Source organism: Hipposideros armiger, unplaced genomic scaffold (assembly GCF_001890085.2).
Source record: "Hipposideros armiger isolate ML-2016 unplaced genomic scaffold, ASM189008v1 scaffold_40, whole genome shotgun sequence".
Taxonomy (NCBI): Eukaryota; Metazoa; Chordata; class Mammalia; order Chiroptera; family Hipposideridae; genus Hipposideros; species Hipposideros armiger.
The window spans coordinates 404055-424803 of NW_017731390.1; the positions used below are offsets into that span (position 1 = coordinate 404055).

At 40.8% G+C, this 20749-nt stretch overlaps 1 protein-coding gene across 1 annotated transcript in view; it reads left to right on the forward strand.

Annotated features, from left to right (window-relative positions):
• Positions 1-250: 250 nt before the first annotated feature.
• Positions 251-20749, forward strand: part of SPAG9 (sperm associated antigen 9) — a 118628-nt gene continuing 98129 nt past the window's right edge. Inside the window, exon 1 of the mRNA XM_019638509.1 lies at positions 251-734. Within this exon, the coding sequence (XP_019494054.1) occupies positions 432-734 (303 nt within the window). The 5' untranslated portion in view covers positions 251-431. The remainder of the gene's footprint in view (positions 735-20749) is intronic.

A 20749-nucleotide genomic window follows, 5' to 3' on the forward strand; every position in this document is an offset into this window, starting at 1 on the left:
CTTTGAGACCCGCCCTGCAAATCCCGTTTAGAGCTGACAGTCTACACCACCCTACTCTCGCAGTCTTTCTCTCTGGCGAACGCACGGTCCGTGAGGCGCCGAATGTTGACGCCTAGCCCCGCCCCCGCCGGCGCATGATGACGCATTGGCCCCGCCCCCGGCCGCGCCTGGCCTCCCGCGGGGCCCCGCCCCTCGAGCAGACGCGGCGCGGGTCCCGCCCCGTGGGTGACGTGTGGCGCTCGCGGCCGGGCCGCCCAGGCAGTTGGTGCAGCGGCCGTTGGGTTGAGTGCGCTCACCCCACCCCTCCCCTCCTCAGGCCCCGGGCCCCCACCCCGCAGGGCCCAGCCCCAGCCTCAGCCGGGCCGGTCCCGTGCGGGCCCGTGCCGCCCCTTCAGCCGGCGACGCCCCGGGCCGCCCGCTCGCCCGCCACCATGGAGCTGGAGGACGGTGTGGTGTACCAGGAGGAGCCCGGCGGCTCCGGGGCCGTGATGTCGGAGCGGGTGTCCGGCCTGGCCGGCTCCATCTACCGCGAGTTCGAGCGGCTGATCGGGCGCTACGACGAGGAGGTGGTCAAGGAGCTGATGCCACTGGTGGTGGCCGTGCTGGAGAACCTGGACTCGGTGTTCGCACAGGACCAGGAGCACCAGGTGGAGCTGGAGCTGCTGCGGGACGACAACGAGCAGCTCATCACCCAGTACGAGCGGGAGAAGGCGCTGCGCAAGCACGCCGAGGAGGTGAGGGCCGGCTGGCTGGAGGGGAGGGTCGGGGCCGGGTGCCAGGGCGCCCGGGGGTCGCGGCCCGGCCGAGAGGGGAGGCGCGCCCGCGCCCGGCCTGATGGGGGCGGTCCTGCCTGAGGTGGAGGCTCGCGGACCCACCACGGCGGTCGCGAGGTTCCTGGAGCCCCCCGGCCGGCGTTGGAAGCCGAGGCAGGCTAGTGGGTGTCCAGGAGAAGGGAGGGAGCTGGGGGAGGCAAGGCCCGGGGAGGAAACCACAGCCTGGCATTCGGGCACCTGGGGTTGGCTGAGGGCTGAGATTTTAGAGTGTTTGCTTGCCTTTTGTAGTTTAGGGAAGTTTCCGACCACCGTAGGATACTCAGATGGCGGTTCAAACTTTTACCCTGGGGACGGGGGTGCATTTAAACACTTCTGTCCTGGATTTGTAACTTCCGCTGGTTCCAAAACCTTTCCAGGGGGTTTCTGCTATGGGAAGTTAGAGATCTCCCTCTTTCGGTCAGTTTTTTTCTTGACGTTTTAACCCTGTTGAGAAAGAGGTTTTATGTTATGTTTTATGTGCCTTGGTTGACACTGTTGTCAACACGAAGATGTTGTATAGCAATACTCTAAGTATAGAGTATACAATTTTATTTCATTGGTATCTCGCACCAAAGCATTCCGCCATATCAGGTGGTAGGTAACCTTGGACAGTTCCTTTTAAAAACCCTCTGTTTGTTTATGAAGAGGACTTGGCGGGGGCGGGGTCGAGGAGGTGTAGGTGACTGTTGGCAGCCCTTTTCAGACTGCAATTTCCAGGTGCACTTGGCGGGCTAGCACCTCAACAGTGACCTCAGTACCCGCACCGGGCCTGTGAACTTTTTGGAGCTCTGGAGTGCAAGTGATAGGTCTTCCGAATTTTTGAGACAGTCAAGGATTTTCGCTTTCAGGCGGTGTCGGAATTATGTCTATGGAGCTATCCAATGCAGGGGAAGTGTACTATTCTTCTTTGTTTCCTGAGCCTCTAGTATACCTGACTAAACTACAGGATGATTGAAGGAAGCTAAATAACTCATTGAAGGAATTATCTTTCAAAAATACTTGAAAAGTTTATAGGACTTGAGATTTGCTTAGCAGCTCATTTCCTAACACTAAGTAGTACCACTATGTAAACTTTGTTTCGTCACATATACCTTTGTGACAGGTCAAATAGTTTATTTTCTTTTTTAAGCTTGTCTGTAGTTATGGTTTTTTAGTTCTGCTTCTGTGATCAATTTGTCTCAAAGGAATGTTGCCAAACAAAATTGACTTTATTTCAAGAGCATTTCCAAGCATATAGGGAAGGAACGGTTGAAAAAAAATCCAAGGATGGGGTCACAATTTCCATTAGTTTATCAGCACTGTTTATAGAACAGAGGTCTTGTACTACTTCTGAGATGGCATGCCATGCCTTCATGTTCAGACAGGCCCTTGCTAATGTGTGGATGTACTTGGATTGGACTGGGGAATTAATCACATATACACACACGTGAGGAGCAGGCCCAGCATGACCTATAACCTCAGATAAAAGAAATACTTCCTCCAGCCTTAAACTGTCAATCCATGCAAAAACCAGGGCACAATGCCAGGGTCACATGTGCCAAGAAAACCATCTGCCACAGGTTGCAGAATCAGAAAATAAAACTAACTGCTAGGCTCTGGATTGCATATTAATTTCTAAGCAGATGACTTTAAAAATAAGTTATCCAAGGACTTTCTTGTAATTTTTACTTTTTCAAACACATCTATAAATTTTCTATAATGAAACCTTTGGGCAAAGGGCCATGACCTGAGAATAGAGAACACTGATGTAATGCTAGATGAGCCAACTCCCAGACCACAAACATCAATCACCTTGTTATAAGTCTTCATGTAAGATCATAAATCAAGTATTACCCTTTACCCAGAAATTCAGTCTCTTTTAGGTCAATACCAGAAGGGAATTCTGTGTTTAATTTTTTGTGAGTGCTTTGTTTGTGGCCTTTAATATGTAGACTAAGAGTCTGCTATTACAGCAGAAGTGCCTCAAGGTATTTACAGCAAAAGTATTTAAAAGCATGGGAATTGTCTATCACCAGAAACAGTAAATTCTGATCACCTTTGTGGAAATTTAGGAGGATGAGTAAATGGTGAGAATGTTTTAGGAGGTGCTGAAGTGCTATGTCTTGCTTGCAAAAATTCTCAGCAAGGAATCAGATGTTTAATCTTTATTATAATGATATTACTGAATTTGAATAACCTGTCTTTTTCTTTGCTTTTATTTGAATTTTTTGTGTGGAGTTAGCGTGTTTTTGTAAGTCTTCAAAAACAGCCTAAAGGAGGACTGATATTCGTGACCAGTTTCAAAAATTCAAGAAATCCATCATCTTATTGCTCACCACTCTCTCCTTTGGGTTCCTCCCTGTGTCTTTTCGTTCCTTAATCAAGTCCTGTCTGATGCTTTCACCGGTGCTGTTCCCTTGGCCTCTAATGCTTTTCCCTCAGAGGTTCACCATGACTAGCTAGCTCCTCACTGTAGGCTTAGCTTAAATTTCACTTCTTCATCTAGGGTTCTAGACCATACCTGTCTACTCTATCCAGAGTAAGCTCTGCGAATCTAGGAACAATTTATTGGTAAACCAGTGATTTTTTTTTTTTTTTAAGATTTTATTGGGGAATTGGAGGGAACAGCGTTGGGGAGTCGAGGAAGGGGAACAGACAAGTTGCTGTCCTTTTGTTCTTCAGTCTAGTTGTGGAGGACGTTGCTTCACTGATCCATGTTGGTATTGTGATCATTGTGCTCTTCCCGGCTGAGGCAGATCAGTAGTTGGCCATTACGGCTGCTCACTGCGGCTCACGGCAGCTCACGCCAGCTGCCGGCTGCTCACTGTAACTTATGGCAGCCCACTGCAGCCTACACCGTCACCGGCCATGCAAGGCAGCCCAGCTCCAGGTCAAGCTGTTGTTCACCATCTTAGCTATAGAAGGCGCAGCGTCACTGGCCCATGTGGGATCTGAACCGGTGGCCCTGCTGCTCAGAGCTTGCGCTCCCAAGCGAACTCTTAACCAACGAGCCACTCGGCTGGCTCACTAAACCAGTGATTTTTAAAAACAAAAATCTGGATAGAAAATGATCTGGAGAGAGATGTTCTACTTGGGAAGAATATGTTAGCGTTTTTTTGTGTTTTTGTTTGTGCAGGTTCTCATTCTTTAAAAATAGACATGCTTTCCTTTGAGTGATTAAAAAGAAAAGAAAATTTCCCTAATAAGTAGGCAAATGAGTTAAAGAACCTTTATTTTTTAGGAATTTAGTTCCAGGTGATGCTGTGGGCCTTGTTTCTTATCACCATTATTTTCTTCTTTTTGATTCTTAAAAATTTTTTTTTATTAGTTTCAGGTGTACAAAACAGTGTAATAGTGAGATCTGTACACCTCTCACAAAGTGATAACCCTCCTGCCCCAATCTACTACCCCTCTGACATTGTTACAATTCCAATGACTATATTCCCTATGCTGTACTCCACATTCCGTGATTATCACCATTATTTTCAAAGTGAGAGTTTATTTTGCATGATTGGGTAAAGGGAGATTGCACATAAAATGAAAACACATTCTTCATCCTCCCTTCCTTCCCTTCTTGCTTGATAGAGGCATAGATAACGAGAATGGGCTGAAAAGAGAATATTTTTGCTGGGAAGATGTTATGATTGTGATTTTGTGAATACTTTTTTGTAGCTTTTTGCCTAAAAAAATTGGGGTGATGAAATGCAGAGGTGAGAGGCACTACTGAGAATTTTGTAATTAACTTTTCCCCAATGAATCAGCACTTAAAGCAGTAACAAAATTGATGATTTACATCAAAACTTTAATCAAGTGGTTCTCTTTGGAAGTGTATGAAAACCGGAGCGATAAGATTCATGGGCAGGAGAGCAAGTATTGATATTCAGTGTTCTTTTTATTGATGCTATAGTTCTCATTCATTCATAAAAATATTTTAATTAAAACTGTTGAAGTTATTTTGATTTGTTTACAAAATAATTTATAATGACAGTTAAGGTCATCTTTAAGCAACGAAAAGGGAAGTTTGAATCTTTTCTCTGTTGTGTGACTTTTTTTTTTTTAAAGATTTTATTGGGGAATTGGGAAAGGGGAACAGCCAAGTTGTTGTCCTTCAATCTTAGTTGTGGAGGGCGTAGCGCGCTCAGCTCCAAGTCCAGTCGCCATCCAGCCGCCAGTTGACAGCTCGGGGCTTCTCAGCTCACGGTACCGTGTTCAATCTTAGTTGCAGGGGGGCACAGCCCACCATCCCATGCAGGAGTCCAACCAGCAACCTTGTTAGGAGCACGTGCTCTCACCAGCTGAACCATCCTGCCGCTTGTTGGCAGCTCAGCGGCAGCTCAGCTTGGGCACAGCTCACTGGCCCATGTGGGAATCAAACCGGCGACCCCGTTGCTCAGAGCTCACACTCTTAACCCCCTGTTTTGTGACTTTTTAATCAAGTGTCAGGAATGAAGAGTAAGTTTGCATACTTATAGCTTTAATTTGTTAATGGTGATTTTTGAGGACTTAGGAAGTTCAAAAGCCAAAATTCGGGCTGGCCGAGTAGCTCAGTTGGTTAAGAGTTGGCTTAAGAGCACGAGCTCTGAGCAACAAGGCCGCCAGTTCGATTCCCACATGGGCCAGTGACGCTGTGCCCGAGCTGAGCTGTCGCTGAGCTGCCAACAGGTGGCAGGATGGCTCAGCTGGTGTAACAACAAGATTGCCTGTTCAATGGTGGGCTATGCCCACCCACAACTAAGACTGAACTTGGCACCTTGAGCTGAGCTGCTGCCCAGATGTCTCAGTGGCTAGAGCGTGTGCTCTTAACAACAAGGCTGCTGGTTCGACTCCTGCATGGGATGGTGGCTATGCCCACCCACATCTAAGATTGACACAGCACCTTGAGCTTAGAGGCCACAAGCTGCTGACGGAAAGCCAGATGGCGACTGGCACCCTCCACAACGAAGACTGAAGAACATCAATTTGGCTGGTCCCATTCCCCAATTCCCCAATAAAATCTTTAAAAAAACAAAAAGCTAAAATTCTACTTTTGCTTCAACATTGTTTATTATTGCCTTTAGCACAATTATTTAAATGAGTAATTATGAAGGTTCTTCAGATTTTTAGCCTTAATTCTATCAACTCTAGTGTCCTAAGGAATTGAACTTTGCTATTATGTAGGTTTTATTTCACTAAAGTGGAGCAGCAGAAGGGTGGTTTGGTTATATGCACAGGTTATATGTACAGGAGAACAAGTTGCTGGTCCATGGAGTGTTAACATTTGACATCTTACATGTTTGAGCATACGTTATTTATTAAAGCTTTTAAACTCCTTTTCAAATTGAAGTCTCTCTGTATGAGGTACCTGTTATTGTTTTTGAAACCAGTGTCTTGTATCTTCAGGGAACTAAATATTTTTGGTCCAAGAATTGACTCAGGTGCTGGCTTAATTTCTCTGTTGGTTCAATTAGAGCAAGAGTCAGCAGCTTTTTGGAATGTTATGTGTTAATTTATTCATTCAAACCTGTTTTAGAATGCTCAAAATACATTTTAGTGCTTCATTGATCTCTGTAGTATCTAAATTATTTTGTACATGAAACTGACACATTTAAAAACACTTTTTTTTAAAGATTTTTATTGGGGAATTGGGGGGATGGAAACAGTGCTGGGGAATTGGGGGAAGGGGAACAGACAAGTTGCATGTGTATGTTTATATGTATGTGTGTATATAAATATACATACAAGCTACACAGAACATATGAGGTCGGACAATTAAGTTCGTGAACTCATCCTAGAAACAGTGCTACATACCTCATATCACTACGGTGATATTTCCCAAGGGGACTTGGGAAGCTATGCACCGATGCTAGTGCCTAGTCCACTCCTTTTTTAAAAAAGATTTTTATTGGGAAATTGGGGTAGGAGAACAGCCAAGTTGTTGTCCTTCAATCTTAGTTGTGGAGGGCGCAGCTAACTCAGCTCAAGGTGCTGTGTTCATTTAGTTTTAGGTGGACATAGCCACCATCCCATGCAGGAATCAACCAGCAGCCTTGTTGTTAAGAGCGCACGCTCTATCCACTGAGCCATCCGGGCAGCAACTCACTCAAGGTGCTGAGTTCAGTCTTAGTTGCAGGTGGGCGTAGCCACCATCCCATGTGGGAGTCGAACCGGCAGCCTTATTGTTAAGAGTGCGCGCTCTATCCCCTGAGCCACCCGGGCGGCAGTTCAGCTCAAGGTTCCAAGTTCAGTCTTTAGTTGCGGGCGGGCGTAGCCCACCATCAAACAGGCAATCTTGTTTTTAGGAGCATGTGCTCTCACCAGCTGAGCCATCCTGCCACCTGTTGGCAGCTCAGCTCAGGCGCAGCTCACTAGCCCATGTGAGAGTCGAACCAGCGACCCTGTTGCTCAGAGCTTGTACTCTTGAGCAAGCCCTTAACCAACTGAGCCACTCGGCTGACCCGGCACCTAGTCCACTCTTCAAAGCAATTTTGGAACTCTTTTTCTGAAATGGCCATCAGGGCTGTTGTTGTATTACCCTTGATGTCCTGAATGTTATCAAAATGTTTTCCTTTCATTATTTCCTTTATCTTCTGGTAAAGAAAGAAGTTATTGGGGGCCAGATCAAGTGAGTAGGGAGGGTGTTCCAATACAGTTATTTGTTTACTGGCTAAAAACTCCCTCACAGACAGTGTCATGTGAGCTGGTGCATTGTCATGATGCAAGAGCCCTGAAGTGTTGGCGAAAAGTACAGGTCATCTAACTCTTTCATGCAGCCTTCTCAGCACTTCCAAATAGTAAACTTGGTAAACTGTTTGTCCAGTTGGTACAAATTCATAATGAATAATCCCTCTGATATCAAAAAAGGTTAGCAACATTGTTGCAACAAGTTCATGAACTTGTTAGACCTCGTGTGTGTATGTGTGTAAACGTGTGTGTACGTACATGTTTTTGAATTGCTGCACCATTTCAAAGTAAATTGCAGATGTAATGACACTTCACCCATCAGTACCTGAAGTACTGATCTCATAAAAAATTAGCACGTTATACCGCAAACACAATATTATTTATATTTGAGAAAATTGTCTAATACCTAATATTCCATTTGAGTTAATTTTTAAGAGCACAATGTATGTCAGTTATAGATATGATTAAGGTGTTAATGTTTTTATAGTGAACTAATGTCACTTATCTGGAAAGGAAAAAATGCTTGTTTGCAGTTTGGCTACTTTTTTTTTCTTTTTTCTTTTTTAAGTTTTTATTGGGGAATTGGGGGAGGGAAACAGCGTTGGGAATCAGGGAAGGGGAACAAACAAGTTGCTCTCCTTTTGTTCTTTTGTTCTTCAGTCTAGTTGTGAAGGCCCATGTTTGTATTGTGATCATTGCACTCTTCCCGGCTGAGGCATTCGGTCGCTGGCCATTGGACACATGCTCACGGTGGCTCATGGCAGCTCTCACCAGCTGCTGGCCGTTCATGCTGGCTGCCGGCCACTCACGGTAGCTCATGGCAGCCCACTGCAGCCCCATGTAGTCCCACTGCAGCCTACACCGTTGCTGGCCACTCAGGGCAGCCCAGCTCCAGGTCAAACTGTTGTTCACCATTTTAGCTGTAGAGGGCGCAGCGTCACTGGCCCATGTGGCCCTGCTGCTCAGAGCTCCCGCTCCCAAGCCAAGTCTTTTTTTTTTTTAGCTGAGTAGCAGCTCATCTCATGCCAGGAATCGAACCTGCAATCCTGTTGCTCAGAGCTCGACTTTTGAGTGAGCCCTTAACCAACTGAGCCACTCGGCCAGCCTGTGCAGTTTAGCTACTTTTCTGTGAGAAATTTAAATTTGAGAGCTATAAAACTGATTTAAGTTGGTTAAAATTGTTAATTTAAAATTATAGCGTAAAAATATCATGTATTATTTTTCCCTTTGAATTTCACATGAATTGAGAAACATACCCGACATTTAATGTTTTCTTTAGTAACTTTTCTTTTATTCTTATACGAGTATATGTTCCAGGTTATTTTGTTTTTGACTGCTTATCTACTCCACTAGGGTGATAGAGACTGAGAAGAATTTTTTACTTGTAATTTGAGGTCCTGCTAATTGGATTCCTTTACAGGGGATAGGTAGGATTTTTGAGATTCTGGATTCTGTTACAAATGAAAAATGTATTTTCATTGTCTCTTCCTGCAGTTATTTTTTAAAGGCTGGGAGGAAATTCCATGATCTTCTAGTTCTACCCTATCCCATTCCCATAGGTAGATAGAAGATAAACAGACACATAATGATCAGAGAGAACAAATATTTGTTAAGCCAACCACTGTTCTAGGCTCTGGGAACGTAACCACAAATTAGACAGGCTAGAAAGGCAGCCCATTCTTCCTTGGAGTTTATACTGTAATAAAAAAATAAGCAAATCAGTTAATTACAGATTGTGATAGCTATGATGCAGGAAATAAAAAATGATGCTGATAAAGAGTAAAAGAGGCAGGCACTTAGATGGAACAAACAAGTTTATCAAAGGGTAAGCTACCCTTGTAGGAAATAATTCATATAAGTAATTATTCAGATTTGAAACTTTAGGCATATTATAGTCAGAGTTTCTCATACTCATTATTTTTGAAAATTCAGAAAAGTAGCTCCCATAAATGCATTTCTTCTGTTTTCCGTCTTATTCTCATACTTGACTTCTCAGCAACATTTGACTCTTTTGGTCACTCCTTCTTTAAGAAACATATTTTAGTTCTGTGACTTTGACGTCTCCTGGTTTTCCTCTTAGTTATCTAACAACTCTGGATTCCTCTTACATTTGATGTTCCTTGACATTTTTCTAAGGCCCTCTTTAGACTGCACACGCTGCCCAGCTGATATTATCCATTCCCATGAGTTCAGTTACCACTTGTTGACTATTCCAAAATGTATATCTCATTCAATTAACAGATTTATTGAGTGTCTACTATGTGCCTGGTACTGTGTCCTTTGGGGATACAGTAGTGAGCAAAACACACAAGATTCTTTCCTCATGGAGCTGATTGACAGCCTATTAAGAACTTTAAGGCCAGATCTCTTTTTGGAGTTTCAGATCCATTTTTGTTGTGAATTAGACATGAATGTCTCCAAACTGAACTTATCTCCCAAGGCTGCTCCTCCTCTGGTCCCTATATTTATGAGAGATACCACTATTCACCTGGCTAGATACCTGATCACCACCCTTAACTCTTGTCTCGCCTTCATCCCCATTGCTACGTTCTTTTGTTTTCAACTTCTAATTAATTCTGGAATCTTTTTTTTTTCAGATTAATTTCTACTGCTCTGGTACAGGCCACTCACGTCTCTTGCCTGGAATCCAAACTCCATAGAGTTGGAACTTTGTGTCATTCTTACTGTATACCAGTGCCTGGCACATAGGAAGTACCCAATGAATGTTTCTGAAAAAATGAACAGATAACTAAAACTGTCCATAACTGATTTATCTGCTTCCAATGTTGCCAACCTATAAGCTGCCCATGACACTGTACCCAGATCTCTCCAAAACATAAATCTGATCAAATCATTTCCTTACTTAAAAGCCTTTAGTAGCTCTATTTAAAGGTCTTGAAATGACTTAAGTACCTAACATACAAAGAAGGCCTTGTAATCTGGCCTTGTATCTTACCTGCTTCATCTTTTCCTTTTTGAGCCAGACCAAACACTTTGCATTTGTTTTGTGAAAAGTATTCTACCTAGTTCTTAAAAGCTGCCTCTTTGCTTGGCACCTCTTTCTCTTCTGTTACCTGGCTAACATTATTCATCTTTCAGATTCAATTTTGGGGTGGCTTTTTTAAAAAAGATTTTATTGGGGAATTGGGGGAGGGGAACAGCGCTGGGGAATCAGGGGAAGGGGAACAGACAAGTTGCTGTCATTTTGTTCTTCAGTCTAGTTGTGGAGGACGTTGCTTCACTGATCCATGTTGGTATTGTGATCATTGTGCTCTTCCCGGCTGAGGCAGATCAGTAGTTGGCCATTACGGCTGCTCACTGCGGCTCACGGCAGCTCACGCCAGCTGCCGGCTGCTCACTGTAACTTATGGCAGCCCACTGCAGCCTACACCGTCACCGGCCATGCAAGGCAGCCCAGCTCCAGGTCAAGCTGTTGTTCACCATCTTAGCTATAGAAGGCGCAGCGTCACTGGCCCATGTGGGATCTGAACCGGTGGCCCTGCTGCTCAGAGCTTGCGCTCCCAAGCGAACTCTTAACCAACGAGCCACTCGGCTGGCTCACTAAACCAGTGATTTTTAAAAACAAAAATCTGGATAGAAAATGATCTGGAGAGAGATGTTCTACTTGGGAAGAATATGTTAGCGTTTTTTTGTGTTTTTGTTTGTGCAGGTTCTCATTCTTTAAAAATAGACATGCTTTCCTTTGAGTGATTAAAAAGAAAAGAAAATTTCCCTAATAAGTAGGCAAATGAGTTAAAGAACCTTTATTTTTTAGGAATTTAGTTCCAGGTGATGCTGTGGGCCTTGTTTCTTATCACCATTATTTTCTTCTTTTTGATTCTTAAAAATTTTTTTTTATTAGTTTCAGGTGTACAAAACAGTGTAATAGTGAGATCTGTACACCTCTCACAAAGTGATAACCCTCCTGCCCCAATCTACTACCCCTCTGACATTGTTACAATTCCAATGACTATATTCCCTATGCTGTACTCCACATTCCGTGATTATCACCATTATTTTCAAAGTGAGAGTTTATTTTGCATGATTGGGTAAAGGGAGATTGCACATAAAATGAAAACACATTCTTCATCCTCCCTTCCTTCCCTTCTTGCTTGATAGAGGCATAGATAACGAGAATGGGCTGAAAAGAGAATATTTTTGCTGGGAAGATGTTATGATTGTGATTTTGTGAATACTTTTTTGTAGCTTTTTGCCTAAAAAAATTGGGGTGATGAAATGCAGAGGTGAGAGGCACTACTGAGAATTTTGTAATTAACTTTTCCCCAATGAATCAGCACTTAAAGCAGTAACAAAATTGATGATTTACATCAAAACTTTAATCAAGTGGTTCTCTTTGGAAGTGTATGAAAACCGGAGCGATAAGATTCATGGGCAGGAGAGCAAGTATTGATATTCAGTGTTCTTTTTATTGATGCTATAGTTCTCATTCATTCATAAAAATATTTTAATTAAAACTGTTGAAGTTATTTTGATTTGTTTACAAAATAATTTATAATGACAGTTAAGGTCATCTTTAAGCAACGAAAAGGGAAGTTTGAATCTTTTCTCTGTTGTGTGACTTTTTTTTTTTTAAAGATTTTATTGGGGAATTGGGAAAGGGGAACAGCCAAGTTGTTGTCCTTCAATCTTAGTTGTGGAGGGCGTAGCGCGCTCAGCTCCAAGTCCAGTCGCCATCCAGCCGCCAGTTGACAGCTCGGGGCTTCTCAGCTCACGGTACCGTGTTCAATCTTAGTTGCAGGGGGGCACAGCCCACCATCCCATGCAGGAGTCCAACCAGCAACCTTGTTAGGAGCACGTGCTCTCACCAGCTGAACCATCCTGCCGCTTGTTGGCAGCTCAGCGGCAGCTCAGCTTGGGCACAGCTCACTGGCCCATGTGGGAATCAAACCGGCGACCCCGTTGCTCAGAGCTCACACTCTTAACCCCCTGTTTTGTGACTTTTTAATCAAGTGTCAGGAATGAAGAGTAAGTTTGCATACTTATAGCTTTAATTTGTTAATGGTGATTTTTGAGGACTTAGGAAGTTCAAAAGCCAAAATTCGGGCTGGCCGAGTAGCTCAGTTGGTTAAGAGTTGGCTTAAGAGCACGAGCTCTGAGCAACAAGGCCACCTGTTCAGTTTCCACATGGGCCAGTGACGCTGTGCCCGAGCTGAGCTGTCGCTGAGCTGCCAACAGGTGGCAGGATGGCTCAGCTGGTGTAACAACAAGATTGCCTGTTCAATGGTGGGCTATGNATGTTGCTTCACTGGCCCATGTTGGTATTATCATTGCGCTCTTCCCGGGTGAGGCAGATCGGTCGCTGGCCTCTGGACAGCCGCTCACAGCGGCTCTTGGCAGCTCACACTGGCTGCTGGCTGCTCACGCTCTCTGCCAGCCACACATGGTAGCCTATGGCAGCCCACTGCAGCAGGGGCTGCAGCCTATGCCATCACCGGCGACTCACGGCAGCCCAGCTCCAGGTCAAGCTGTTGCTCACCATCTTAGCTGTAGAGGGCAGTGTCACTGGCCCTCATATGTGGGATCTGAACTGGGGTCCTCTGGCATCCCAAGCCAGTTCTTAACCATTACGCCACTCGGCTGGCCCAAGCTTAACTATTTTAAGTTCTCTTTTGTGCATTCGTTATTGCCTTTCTTGTTGGTGCCTAGTTATGCTAACACTTCCAGAAAGTTCTTCATTAAGTCCTTTGACTTTTACAAAAACAGGAAAACTATGACTTCTCTAAGTATAGTTATTGCTGACACTTGACCCACATCTTAAACATAGTAGATATTCTAGAAATATTTATGCATTTTAAGAATTATTAAGATAATTGGAATTACTGTCAGAAATATTGTAGGGATTACTTCTGCATTTGCAGAGGTGGGGCTAGGTGTTCTTAAAGTCATGGTAGCACCATGATTTTCTGATTCTTTTAAACTTAATAGTGGCTGTTGTATTCTTATTCATTTTAGCCACAAATACTTGCTTTAAGTTACTTCTGAGAAGTACATTGGTGTATCTGAATAAAGTTTCCACACACATGAAGGTTAAGTGCCAAAAGTTAATTTTAACTGTTTGCTTAGAATCTTCTGATAGACATGTCTAATTGGATGCAGCAGTTATACCCTACAGTAACAAATAAATGGTTAGTTAAAACAGCATTTATGTTTGAAGAAACACTCATTCTGAAGAATAGTAAACATTTATTTCTTGGGCATTGAAAGGTATATTGTTTAAAAGCCTCCGCCTAGCCTATTATGGTATAAATATTTAATTATCAAATTTTAATTATCAGATTCTCAATTTGAATTTTCTTTGTTACCTGTTATCCTAGCCTCATTTTTTTGTTACTGCTACCCATTCAAAAACAAATACCTTTTTAAAAGTTAAACAGGTTGCACAGAAGTGTGGAATCAAATAAACAGGCTTTTGTAAAACCAGAAGGGTAACTTTTTAAAGAGTGTTGTTTGTCTACTATGAAAATAGTCTACTTGAACTTGTTTGATATGATTTGGGAAATATTTGACAGAAATTACCCACTCATTTGTGGCTCTGTTTAATTTTAACTCTTTAAAGAATACTTTTATGCTGAGATAGGAATTAATTTACTCAGTTTTAATCATCTCTAACCTAGCTGAGGGCCAGGAAGTGAACAAAGGTTTCTAAATAGCTAAAATGAATATCTCAGACTGTGCAGTAAAGTTCATGATCTTGACCTACTGAAAAAACATTTAAAGGCAAAGTACTTATTTACCCTTATTTTAAATAAAATAGTTTCTTATCCCTCAGCAGGTTATAAACAGCAAAATTAAAAGTGTATCTATTAGAGATAAGTACTTATACATAACAAATGGCAGGTGTCTCAGAAGCAGGATACTGAAAATTACAAAAATCCCTATAGTGCAGTGGCCAAGGGCAAGGGCAGTGGCAAGGGCCAGACTGCCTCAGTTCAAATCCTGGCTCTGTTACCTCCTAGTTATGTAATTATGGGCAGGTTTCTTAATACTGAGCCTCAATTTCTTAATCTGTAAATAGGGATAATAATACTAACAAGCTCATAGGAATTTTATGAGCGTTATACAAGAAAAATGAGCTTTTCAAAGTTCCAGGCACTTGGTTAATATTTACTAAATGTTACCTGTATGTCTGATATTTACCTATCTATTTACCCATCCCATATCACTTATAAGACAGATGTTAATTAAACACTGTGCCCAGAGTACAAGAATGAATAGTCCATGGTCCTACCCTTAAGGAGCTCATAATCTAATATAAATGACTCGCGCAGCCTTAGGTAATCATTTTAAACAAGTACTCTAAGCACAAGGTGCTAAAGGCCTAACTCAACTGAGAGGCTGCTTGACAGGGACAGGGTGGGTTATGTGTCACAGAGCCAAAGTATGTGAGGTTTGAAAGTATGTGACCCATTCAGAAAACTACAGAAACATTATATTTATTTTTTATATATATATTTAAGTAGTAAATATTACTTTTCCATGTTTTTTAAAAAATATACTAGCACTTCTGCCACACAGGGTAGTGGCAAGAATTGAGGTTGACTAGGTAATCACAGGTCAGAAAGTAAAGGATGGTGTTGTCCAATTAAGATTTTTATCTTGATGGAGTCACACACTAGAGTGCAGTATGGTTTATCGTGATTCACAGTGATTCAGAATGATGATTCTTACCAACAAAAGGCTACGTTTTTTCTTACATATTATATTTTGAGGAGGTAGATATATATGAAATTCTAGAAACATTTTTCATTAAAACATGATAAAAATGTTTTGGTGCTTCAGTTTTTTCTTGAAAGTATGGTTATGAAAGTATGAAAAGTATGGTTATGGTTTTTAGTAGTATTAGTCAACTGATAGTATCAAATATTGTTGACTTTGAAAATTTTCATTCCCTCAACAGACTGTATTAAAATAAATAAATAAATAAATAAATAAATAAATAGATAGATAGATAGATAGGGGCTGCCAGGTGGCTCAGTTGGTTAGAGCACGTGCTCTTAACAACAAGGTTGCTGGTTCGATTCCTGCATGGGATGGTGGGCTGTCCCTACCCCCACAACTAGATTGAAAACGGCGACTGGACTTGGAGCTGAGCTGCACCCTCCACAACTAAGATTGAAGGACAGCGACTTGACTTGGAGCTGATGGGTCCTGGAAAAAAACACACTGTTCCCCAATAAAAATTAAAAAAAAAATAGACTAACCCACTTGATTTTTTTTTCCTTCTGTGAAAATTTCACTTTTTATAGTTGCCATCAAATTTTTTCCTTAAAAATATTTTTTATTGTGGTAAAATAGACATAACATAAAACTTATCATTTTAACAGTTTTTAAGTGTATAGTTCAATGGTATTAAGTACATTCACATTGTTGTGCACCCATCAGCACCCTCCATCTGTAGAACCTTCTTATCATCACAAACTGAAACGCTGTACCCATGAAACAATAAGTCCAATTTTCCCCTTCTCCTAGCCCTGGAAGCCACCTTTCTATTTTTTGTCACTATGAATTTGGCTATTCTAGGTACCTCATATAAGTGGGGTCATACAATATATGCCCTTTTGTGTCTGACTTATCTCACTTAGCATGTTTTCAGGGCTCATCCATTTTGTAGCATGTATCATAATTTCATTCCTTTTTAAGGCTGAATACTATTCCATTTTATGTAGTGTATATAAGTCTCTTATCAATTACAGTAATACCTCGGTTTGTGAGCATAATTTGTTCTGGAGATAAACTACTCGTATTGCAAGACATCGCTTATTTACCAAGTTAAAATGTATTATTAGGTTGGTGCAAAAGTAATTGTGATTCTTGCCATTACAAGTAATGGCAAGGTTTTACTGAATATGGTTTCCTAATATTTTCTCTCATTCTGTAGGTCTTTTTACCTTCTTTTCTTTTTTTTTTTTTTTTAAAGATTTTATTGGGGACTTGGGGAAGGGAAACAGCCAAGTTGTTGTCCTTCAGTCTTGGTTGTGGAGGGCGCAGCTAGCTTAGCTTCAAGTCCAGTCGCCATCTGGCCAGTCGTCAGCAGCTCATGGCAGCTCAGCTCAAGGTGCCGTGTTCAATCTTAGTTGCGGGGGCATAGCCCACCATCCCATGCAGGAATCCCAACTGGAAACCTTGTTGTTAGGAGCATATGCTCTCACTAGCTGAGCCATCCTGCCACCTGTTGGCAGCTTAGCAGCAGCTCAGACGCAGCTCACTGGCCCATGTGGGAATCGAACCGGCGACCCTGTTGCTCAGAGCTCGCACTCTTTATTAACTGAGCCGCTTGGCCAGCCCCTCTTTTTACCTTCTTGATGATGTACTTTGAAGCACAAGTTTTTAAATTTGATGAAGTCCAATTTATCTATATTTTTCTTTGATTGCTGTGTTCTTGGTGAATTCATAAGAAACCATTGCCTACTCCGAGGTCACAAAAACACCTGTTTTCTTCTAAGAGTGTTATACTTTTAGCTCTTATATTTGTGTTTGATCCATTCTGAGTTGTTATTTTTTTATATATGAAGTCCAAATTAATTCCTTTGCATGTGGGTTATCCATTTGTCCCAGCTTTTGTTGATAAAACTATTCTTTCCCCATTGAATTGTCTTGGCATCTTTGTTGAAAATCAATTGGCTATAAATGTGAGGGTTTATTTTTGGATTCTCAATTCTATTCCATTTATCTATATGTCTCTCGTATGCCAGTACCACCCTATTGTGATTACTGTACTTTTGTAATAAGTTTTCAAATCGAGAAGTATGTCTTCCAACTTTGTTCTTCATTTTCAAGATTGTTTTGGTTATTCTAGGTTTCTCAAATTTCCATATGAATTTTAGGATTGGCTTGTCAGTTTTTGCAAAGAAGCTAGCTGGGATTTTCATAGGGATTTTCTTGAATTTGTAGGTCAATTTAGGGAGTATTGCTATCTTAACAATATTAAGTTGCTTGATCTATGAACATGGGATGTCTTTCAATTTATTTAGATCTTTAATTCCTTTCAACAATGTTTCGTGGTTGTCAGTACAAGTTTTATTTCTAACTTTTGTTCTTTTTGATACTATTGTAAATTGAATTGTTTCCTTAATTTGATTTTTGATTGTTCATTTCAAGGTGTTTAGAAATAGATTTGATTTTGTATATTGATCTTGTATCCTGAACTCATTTATTATTTCTAATAGGGTGTGTGTATGTGTGCGTGTGTTCCTTAAGATTTTTTAATAGACAATATCATGAGGTCAGCAAATGAATGTAGAATTTTACTTCTTTCTTTCCAATCTGGATGCCTTTTGTTTCATTTTCTTGCCTAATTGCCATGACTAGACCTCCAGTACAATACTGAATAGAACTAGCAAGAGTGAGATTTTTGTTTTGTACCTGATTTTAGGGGGAAATTATTCAGTCTTTAACCATTAAGTATGATGCTAGTTGTGGGGTTTTTGTGGAAGCTCTTTATTAGGTTGAGGGAGTTCCCTTCTATTCCTAGTTGTAGAGTGTTTTTATTATGAATGTATATTGAATTTTGTCAAATGCCTTTTCTATAACTATTCAGATAAGCCAGTGCTGTTCAGATACATTTTTAGGTACAGCTTTTTTTTTTTTAACATCTGGAAATATTTACTTTTGACAAGACAGAAATCTAATTTTATAACTCAAGTTTGAGTAGTTTACAATTAATCCTTTAAAAGGTATATGTGTACAGCAGTAGTGTATAAGAGTTACTTCCCTGTATCTTTGCCAACACTTGACAGTATCAGACTTTGGTTTTATTGCCAATCTGATGTGTGTGAAACCACCTCTTGTTTTAATTTCCTTTTCTCAGATCACTGGTATGGTTGAGCATATTTTCTTGATGATTCTACTTTCCTTTTCTGTGAATTGCCTGTTCAGTTTCATGTACTCATAACTGGCAATAACCTATGTCTGACTAGATCTAAATTATACTCTACAATGGTTTTATAGTATTCTCTTATGGTCATCAATGGCTGCTTGATGACCACTGAGTGAAAAGGACTGGGAAATCTGTAGTTTAAAAAAGACCTAAGAGATGCATCATCCAAATGCAACATATGGACTTTATTTGGATCCTGTCTTCAAAAGCATTTATGAAACAACCAGGAAAATCTGAATAGCGACGGGATAGTCCCTATTATTTCGTTAAGGATTGGGAAATGGTGCTATTCTAACTCAAATCAATCCTTCAGCATTTATTAGCTAAATTTTCCTATAAAGGAAAACTTCCCCCTCATCAACTATTTGGTTACCCCAAGGTATAGTTTGTGTAAAAAAGATCAGTTAAGTGCTAGATTCTTCAATTTTCATACTTTTATAATTTCCAACAGCCCTTCCTTGTTCTTACTCTTCCCCCACCCCTCCTCTTTTTAAAAATAGCATACTGTTTTGGTTTCATGGATGCAATGACTTTTCTTTGGTTTCTTGAGTATATAAATTATAGTTTTCATTAGTTCTCTACTTTTTCTATTTCCTCAGAGTCCCCCCCCTTTTTTAATATATATATAGTTTTGGTCTCTCTCTCTTTCAGGTTGGAGCTTCAAGTACTTGATAACCCTTAATTATCCCTTCATGTTTTAAGAGTGAGGCACTAAAAAAGGAAGGCGAGAAGCTTTGTGTGCCTGGATGCAGTTTATTTATTGCTTATTGGAAACACAGATTCCAGTACCCCATGACTTTTTCTCAGAGACATATTAGTTTTTCCAAAGAAAGATAATTTAATTGGGGGTGGGGACAGTGGGGTGGTAGACAAGTCTAGTTATCATGGGAATCTGAGTGGGCAGGAAGGGAAAGGGGGTCATCAGTGTTACTGTTTGGTATATAGATTTTACTTCATTCCTCTTCTTTTCATTTGACATCTGGTTGTGCCTGGTATCCCCTAGTCTAGAATCTCTCTTATTGAATTTCTTCAGAAAACAAACTTCCTGTCTTCTGTGTGGGTGGGCAAGGAGGGCCACCTGGGTGCTCTGGCATGGCTCTGGGGACCTACTAGGGAATATTACTAACTAGTGCTTTTAGACTTCTATTCATCCCTCCTCTTTTCAGCCCCACCCATACCCCAATTCCCTAATTACATAGTTTTCATAATACAGATCTATCATATTATCTATTATCTGTTGATGGACATTTAAGTTATCTTCCAGTTTTGAACTGTTATTATATAAATAGCGCTTCAGTGAATATCTTTGTACATGCCTCTTTGTGCATACTCATTTGATGTTTAATGACAGGAAGCTCTTATTATAAAATTTTGTAATATTAAATGCCACTAATAATTCTATTTCAAGTTATTTACTAGCTTTTTATTTTGGAAATATCCAAGTGTTAAAGTAGAGAATAGTATAATGAACTCCCATGTACCCATCACTCTAACAGTTATCAACATGAAACCAATATTTTCCCACCTGTCCTTCCTGTTTCCCCTTAACATTTGCTCCATAATTTTAAAGTAGATCAAAGACTACATATCAGTGTATCTCTAAAAGATGAAGTTAAAAAGCATCACACCTAAAAGTTATAGATGATTATTCCTTATTAACATTTTAATCGGTGTTCACATTTCCCCAGTTGTCTCATAAATGTAGCTTTTTATGGTTGGTTGGTTGTTTCAATCATAATCAAAACAAGATGGCCCACATATTTATACTTGGTCTAATATGTTTAAGTTTCTCTTAATCTGTAACAGTTCTCCTTTTCTTTTTCCCCCCCTTGCTATTTAGTTTTGAAGAAACAGAATCATTTGTATTAGAAAATGTTCCCACGATTTGATTTGAAGGGGGAGGAAACCACATCCCTCAGGCGTTGTTTAATGTGGTCTATCCTTTTATTTTTAGAAGATACTACACTGAAAAACCATTAGATTTAACTGAATTTAACAATAATTGTTTAATTTAATGGAAATATTTTTCTTTCCCTACTCTATAGAGTAAATGAGGAGAGGATAATATCTTGGTGGATACTTAGCAGTAAGTGAGACTTGAATTTTATGGTATTATGTTTTAGACAACTACTGTTGCCAAAGTTACTATTTTAAAGAGCATATTTTCTTTCTTTTTTGTCTCTTGCATCTTTACTCCGATAATCAACAACTTCTAGGGATTTTTTTTCTTAACTTCAGGAGCTTGCCTTTTCAAAGTATTCATTTGTTTTCCGTCAGAACAGCGGGGCAGAACAGCCCCTATAAGCCATCTGGACTTGAAACCATTTTGCTTCATCACAAAGCTTATTCTTTTTAGATCCTGACATAAGTCTGTATTGTCTGATGCTTTTTTTTTTTTTTT